Source organism: Magnolia sinica, chromosome 3 (assembly GCF_029962835.1).
Source record: "Magnolia sinica isolate HGM2019 chromosome 3, MsV1, whole genome shotgun sequence".
Taxonomy (NCBI): domain Eukaryota; kingdom Viridiplantae; phylum Streptophyta; class Magnoliopsida; order Magnoliales; family Magnoliaceae; genus Magnolia; species Magnolia sinica.
In genome coordinates this window covers 11,576,268-11,584,019 of record NC_080575.1, presented here as the reverse complement: position 1 = coordinate 11,584,019, position 7,752 = coordinate 11,576,268, and the positions used below count along the sequence as shown (strand labels likewise).

Below are 7,752 nucleotides of genomic sequence, written 5' to 3'. Positions count from 1 at the left end.
CCAAATGGAAGGACGGTTTGGATATAACACATACCTAATGGTGGGACCCACAGAACTTGGTGACGTCAACACACCAGCCAGTTCGGTGGTGTGTGGTACACCAGCCAATCCGCTTCCAATTATACACGTGGGAGGTGTATAGACCGCAGAGATGATACAGTAGATCTTGGAGCACCAGAACATGATAGAGCAGGGCGATAAACAGATTGGGACCGTACATCTAGTGATCCCATCATCGATGGACCACATCTAAAAATTTACACTCATTTGACGATCCTACCCATCACCCATATTTAAAAAACACGAAAACTCGACTCAGAACCCAGAAGAGTTGAGTCGACAGTTTCCGAGTTGAATTTTTCTCGAGTTTTTACCGAGTCGTGTTGAGTTGACTTGGGTCAGTCAACTCGAGTATTTTTTTTCCAGTTTATGCCATCACCTTTCTTTAATTTTCAACTCTTAAGGTTGACCATCGACCATTTCTGATTTCAAAATGTCACTGATCAGATGGCTATGATCGTCTGATCTATGTTTCTCTTGAACCATGTTCCATCCAGAGCATTCCCCACCAAATGAACGGTCCCGATTAATGCATCACCTTCCACGTGTACAGTGGAGAGATGGCTATATAATATTACGGCCAAGCCCATCCATAAAATGACGTGTTCTAGAATGAGCTTTGCTAATGGCAGAGGCGTGTGTAATGCAGCTCGTGTACACGCCACAGATTTGAGCATGGCATGTACGTGCGAGATCTAATCCATCCATCAGGTTGGTCTGAATTTCTATGTTTTCCTAAAAATAAAATCTGGTCCAATCAGCATGTGGGCCCCCAATATCGGAAACAGGTGGATGGTTACAAAATTCCAGCCAAGGTTTTTTCCGAGCCGTAGATTTGTTTTAAAAACATTGGCCCACCTGATTAGTGGGTCAATCTGATTCTTGGGATAGGGAATCAATACACTGGTGCTGTTCTGATGGATGGATTGGATGTTAGACTTTCATGCTATGCTGGCACATGTATGGCGTGTAGATGAGCTTTTTGCACACGCGTGTGGGCTTAGCAAAGCACTTTTAGAATATCGTCTTGTAGCTTGGCTCATGCACCGGGGCCCACCATGAAATGTCCCAATCAAGATTCAATACACCAATAAAGACTGGGGAACAAAAAGACAATCTGTATAGTTCAAAAGGGGGCCGATTTGGTGCGGCCCGGGCCTTAGCGATGTCGGTACGGCCCTTTCTGTGGGGCCTACCTTGATGCATTTATTCTATATCTACTCCGTCCATCCGTTTTTACAGATTATTTTATGGACCATTCCAAAAACGAATCAGATACAAATCTCAAGTGGACCATTCCATAGGAAGTAGTGGTGAATGACTATTAAAAGTTTATTATGGACACAAAAGTTTTGGATGAAGCTGATATTTTTTTTCCCCCTTCATCAAGGTTTATGTAACTTTATCAACAAGTTGGATGGAAAATAAACATTACTAAAACATTAACGTGGGCCTTAGGAAGATATTAATGGTGGGACATTCAATTGTAATTTTTTTTTCGATAGTACAGTCATCTGAGATTTTTGTTCATTTATTTTTGGTTTAATGGACTAAAATCATCTTTAAAAATGGATGAACGGAGTGGATATAGAATAAATACATCAAGGTGGGCCCTGGTAGTCAGAGACGCATGGTCTTGGGTGAGGCCAGGGACGAACCCCAGTTCAAACATCCTAACCACCCAACTCGGATTGTCTAGTAACGCACCTTGCAATAATAGCGTGATGAGTAAACTCTGTGGGGCCCACCATGATCTATGTGTTTTATCCACGCCGTCCATCCATTTTTATGAGCCCAAAAATTGAAGCATACCAAATATCAAGTACAACACACAACATGAAATAGGTTGAATTGAATGCCTATAGTTGAAAACCTCCTAGGAGGCAACAGAAGTCTTGGGTAAGCTGATATTTGTGTTTTCCATTCATTCATGTCCTTTTGACCTTATGAACAGGTTGGATGATAAATAAACATTACTGTAGGCCCTAGTAAGGTTTCAACGGTGGATATCATTATACACACGTTTTCCTATTCCGTAGTCAACTTGAGCTACGGATATGCTTCAATTTTAGGTTCATGGACTAGAATAAGCTGAAAAACGGATGGACGGATTGGATAATTACAAATACATAAACGTTGGTCCCACAGAATTTACTCACGACGCTAGAGCATGGTTACGACACAATCCGCGTCCGTAACCACACATCAACTTCCTATACCATCTCGAAGCAATACTACGACTACTCGCGCGCGTAGCAAATTGAATGCCTCCTCTCCCCACAGAAACCCACGTGGCATGTGCGGACACATGAGATCCAGACCTTTCATCAGATAGGACCCACTTGGGGTATGACGTGGATCAATAATCAGGCTAGTTCCATCATCTATTGTCTGGTCAGACGTGTACAATTGAAATTAACACGTGGCCAACGTTTTCTTCACCTGTGGCCCATCTGATGGCAAAACAACAGTAATCTATATATGATACATGCATGGTGGGACACACCTTACATTCATCCGCAGATCGACGGCTACTATTGCATCTCTCTTCATCTACCACCCAAGAACCATGTGATTAGATTTCTCCAACTTATTTGAAAATCGTATATATAATACCTCTCTTTCCACGAATTTATTCTCCTACATCATACAAAACCTCAAAACCATTTCCTACATTGCAATTTGCAATCTCCCAAACACTCCCCTCCATAAAATCCCATTGCAATATACACTATCATGTTCATGTCCATCTCCCACCTTCCATTTCCATCAGTTGCACTCCTTTTTCTATCTTTCTCAATCGTTCTTCATCTTTTTCTACGTGGAATCACATACCTAATCCGAATCCCTGATCATGGCCCACCAACATACCCCTTTCTAGGGTGTTTGATCTCTTTCTACAAAAACAAACACCGTCTCTTAGATTGGTACACCCGCATGCTGGCCCACTCACCAACTCAAACGATCGTGATCCACCGACTCGGCGCTCCACGGACGATCATAACCGCTAATCCAGACAATGTAGAGTACATTCTCAAAACCAATTTCGACAATTTCCCTAAAGGTGGACCGTTCATCGAGATCCTCAAAGACCTTCTCGGCCGTGGAATATTCAACGTTGATGGTGAGCTCTGGCACACCCAGCGCAAGTTAGTGAGCCATGAATTCACCACACGATCTCTACGGGAATTCGTAGTGAAGATTCTTGAAGTTGAAGCCAACGAGAGGTTATTACCGATCTTGGAATCCGCATGTGTGAAACATCAGCCGTTGGATTTGCAGGATTTGTTTAGGAGGTTCGCGTTCGATACTATATGTAATGTCTCGTTGGGATTAGATCCAGGTTGCTTGAAACCTTCATTGCCAGCATCAGATCTTGCAAATGCCTTCGATGTAGCGTCGGAGATAAGTGCGAGGCGAGCCGCAGCACCGGTTTTTGCCGTGTGGAAGTTGAAACGAGCCATGCGTATTGGGTCTGAGAGACGGCTCAAGGAAGCGATTGAGCTCGTGCATGGTTCAATCATGGAGATGATCCATCAAAAGAAGCTCGAAAATCATGAAGAAGGAAAGAATAAAGATCTTCTGTCTAGATTGATATTGGACGGTCACGATGAAGAGGTGATACGAGATATGGTCATAAGCTTTGTGATGGCTGGCCGAGATACGACATCCGCGGCATTGACATGGTTCTTCTGGTTAATCTCATCACACCGAGAAATAGAAAATGAGGTAGTGAAGGAAGTGATGATAGCTTCGGAAGGGGATGAACGGTTGGATTATAGCTCACTTAAAGATATGTGGTTGCTGGATGCGTGTTTATGTGAAACCATGCGTCTGTATCCACCGGTTCCGTGGGACTCAAAACATGCGGCCGGCGATGATATGCTCCCAGATGGGACCCACGTCAGGAAAGGTGATCGAGTCACGTACTTCCCTTATGGGATGGGGAGGATGGAGAGTGTGTGGGGAAAGGATCGATTGGAATTCAGGCCACAACGATGGTTTGGATCGACGGTGGATGGAACGCCTGTGAAGGTTTCACCGTACAAGTTCCCGGTTTTCCAAGGTGGGCCACGGGTCTGTCTTGGGAAGGAGATGGCTTTCATACATATGAAGTATGTCGCTGCATCGATGATCAGACGGTTCGAGATTAGGCCAGTGGGCCATGATCAGCCAATCTTCGTGCCGCTCTTGACCGCTCATATGGACGGTGGGTTCAAGGTTATGGTGCGAAAGAGGAGCTTATGATCTAAATTCGGATGGATTGGTTGATTTAGTGGCCCACCTCATGAGCAGTGGGAATACTGCATCTACGGTATGGATTAAATCCAAAGCGTTTAAAACAATAGATTGAGTTAGTAATATGAGTGTAAATAGTCGTAATGTGATTTGAAGGTTTGGTTATGAGAAAAAGGTTATGTTACTCTGGCTTTGTGTGATGGATGATACGCAGGCGTTTATAATTTACTTAGAAATTGCAATACAAATAATTCAAGCTAAACCGTCAAAATTATGGGTCGCGGTTAGATTTATCGTGAACTGAAAGTTACACTATATTGGACTGTTAAAATGATTATATCCAACGGTCCTAATTGAACAAGGGCCCACAATTCATGGGTTAGAATTATTTAAGAATATGATTTCAGGACTTTGACTCAGCCACATTAATTTCCACAATTTTGTCTTCTTAGCACGTGTATAATTTCTGAGTGCCGGTCTATCTAGGCCGTTGTATCAAATAAGACACATCTAGAACGGTCAACGGGCGGGTCTGGGTCTTGGCCCTTGATCTTTTCGGGCCGGGCCGTCGGGCCGACCGTTTTCAAAACTGATTTTTCACTGACACACTACACACAGCACCAACCTCGGTGGTGTGTTTACGTCACCAAGTCCTGTGGGTCCCATAATGATATATTTGTTATATCCACACTGTCCATTTATTTTTCAAGGTCGTTTTAAGACATAGTTTAAAAAATGAGGACTATTAAAAGTTCAATTGGACCACACCACAAAAAAAATAGGAATTGATCTCCTACCATTGAAAGATTCTTGGGGGCCACAGAAGTTTTAGACCAATCTGATATTTGTGTTTTTCTTTCACCCAGGTCTGTGTGACCTTATGAACAGGTTGGATGGCAAATATACATCATGGCAGGCTCTAGGAACGTGCTTTATATGGTGTGATCCACTTGAAATTTGGATCTACCTCAAAATTTTACCCATTCCCTAAAATGATCTCTCAAACTAGATGGAGGGTACAGATATAACACATCCATCATGACAGACCCCACAGAAGTTGGTGACGTCAACGCAACAGAGGTCGGTGCCACCAATCCGCTTCCCAAATAACCCGCCTAATACCTCCATTCTTAAGAGATAACTGATGTGGAAAGAGGTGAGTTCTATCTTTCTATTTTTTAAAATACATATATCTGATAGAGAAATGTTCACGTACAACGTTTGTATGTTAAAACTTTACATCCGACGTCTTGATTTTCTCCAAACATTTTACTTTTGTGTAACATCCTAGCCGTTGGAAAGGTGAGCCAGGTTGTAAAGATTACCATGGCCAAAAACAAGAATGGTCCATTCATCAAGCAGGCTACAAAATCAACACAAATGAATAGACGATGATCCGTTTCAATGTATTATTTATGGCCCATCTCATAAGTGAACTGTTCCAATTTTTGCAGTAGTACGATCTCCATGAAGTGGTCCACCGTTTTCACGGCTCGAATGCTCCACTAAAGTGACAAATCAACAAAAATAAAAACGTTGTATTTTAAAGCTGACATACAATGCTTGTGTCTGAACATTTCTCTATCAGACATGAACCTTCTAATCCTAGTTTAGTGTTAAAAGAGACAGATTTCTTAAATAATTCTGATATGGGTCCTCCAACTCTAGTTTAATGTGGAGAGAGAGAGAGAGAGAGAGAGAGAGAGAGAGAGAGAGAGAGGGATTTTCTTAAATAGATGTGAAATGGTTCCTCCAACCCCAGTTTAGTATTAGAGGATATGGTCTTCTAACTATAGTTTAATATGATAGATTTTCTAAAATTAACTTTGTTAAGTCCACGTAATTGTGAATAAAGCTAGTGTAGTCGCCAGACGTGCTATCCAAGATCCAATCCATCCATCATAATGACACCACCATATTGATGTTTTGGCATTGTGTGCCGTGAAACGGCAGGTATAATTTTTATAATTATGTATAGTAGATGTCCACATGTGTTTTTTGCAATCATAGATGCTATGATTATTAAAAGAGAGTTTTTTCTATTTATTTTAGGAGAATATGAGTTTGGACGCAACTGTCACGGGTTAAGGGAGTTTCATAGACCTCAATATCCTAAATTTTGGTTGCTATAGTGATGAGATTGATCAATCATGAATGATAAATTGGTCATTTTGAGTGTAGTAAGTTACTTAAAATAAACTACTTATGCCTCAAACAACTTATTTTAGTTTCGACTTGTTAAGCAGATAAGTACGCTTGGTAAACAATATACTTATCAGCTTCTCCTCTCTTGCTGCGTAGAAAACTTAATAAATTAGCTAAAGTGATTAAGTGAATTTAAGTATAAAAAAATTATTTATAAATTGGTCATTTTGAGTGTGGTAAGTTACTTAAAATAAACTACTTATGCCTCAAACAATTTATTTTAGTTTCGACTTGTTAAGCAGATAAGTACGCTTGGTAAACAACATACTTATCAGCTTCTCCTCTCTTGTTGCGTAGAAAACTTAATAAATTAGCTAAAGTGATTAAGTGAATTTAAGTATAAAAAAATTATTTATAACCAAATCATAAACCAAACTTATATATATGAAATAAGTTAGTAAATAGAACAAGCAATTTATTTGGTAGTATACAAACATACCATTTTAGTGAAGAAATTGAAGATGCGTAGGGATGGAAAGTCTTCACCATTGGGATCAAGATGAGTTGGTGTCTATTAAAACTGTCAATTGGTTAGACTTGGGCTAGGCAAAATCGAAATTTTGAATGGGCCTAATCCAAAGAGTTTAAAATCCGAGTCAAAACTAACTCAAGGTGTGACCCATTGATAGCCCTACCCTGTATATGATTGTTCATGGATGTAGGTTTTTGCCTTAATTAGGCTGGTCAAGCTGAGCACTTACATTCGAAGATTGCATAATTTCTTGGTTTGGGTGGCCCATCATGCTCACGTCACATTAGCTTGATCATGTATTAGCTTTCTTAGACTTGAGATCATGTTAGGCTTGATGGTTCTAGCGTCGTGTGCTTTAGCTCACCTTATGAGGCTATGTTAATAACTAATATACGGTGTTATTGCATGCATATATATAAGAACCCCATATGCTCAGCCATGGAATTCACTAGTTACTTTAAGGAACTTATTTATGGCTTAGATTTTAGTGATCAGACCGTCCATCATATGGTTTTCTAAATGGGCCGGCCTGACACTTTACAGATTTTTAATATTTAATCGAAGGTTTTTAATTGTTAATCTTTTATTTAACCGATATAAATGTTTTATTGTGCTTAATGAACATCTAATGGCTAAGATCATGTAACTCACTTCTTAAGTTGACATGAATTTTAGTTAAAAGTGGCTGTTACCGGTTAGTGTGGAGAAATTTAATCATTTTGGGTACTTGGATAAGGCAAGATATATAGACTTTCGATGGTGTAGGGTATACTAAA

General features: G+C 40.5%; 1 protein-coding gene across 1 annotated transcript; it reads left to right on the top strand.

Annotated features, from left to right (window-relative positions):
- Nucleotides 1-2,681: 2,681 nt before the first annotated feature.
- On the top strand, nt 2,682-4,409 carry LOC131241424 (cytochrome P450 94B3-like). Its single transcript, XM_058240222.1, has one exon. It carries the CDS (start codon nt 2,797-2,799, stop codon nt 4,306-4,308), a length of 1,512 nt encoding a protein of 503 aa, XP_058096205.1. The 5' UTR covers nt 2,682-2,796; the 3' UTR covers nt 4,309-4,409.
- Nucleotides 4,410-7,752: the final 3,343 nt, after the last annotated feature.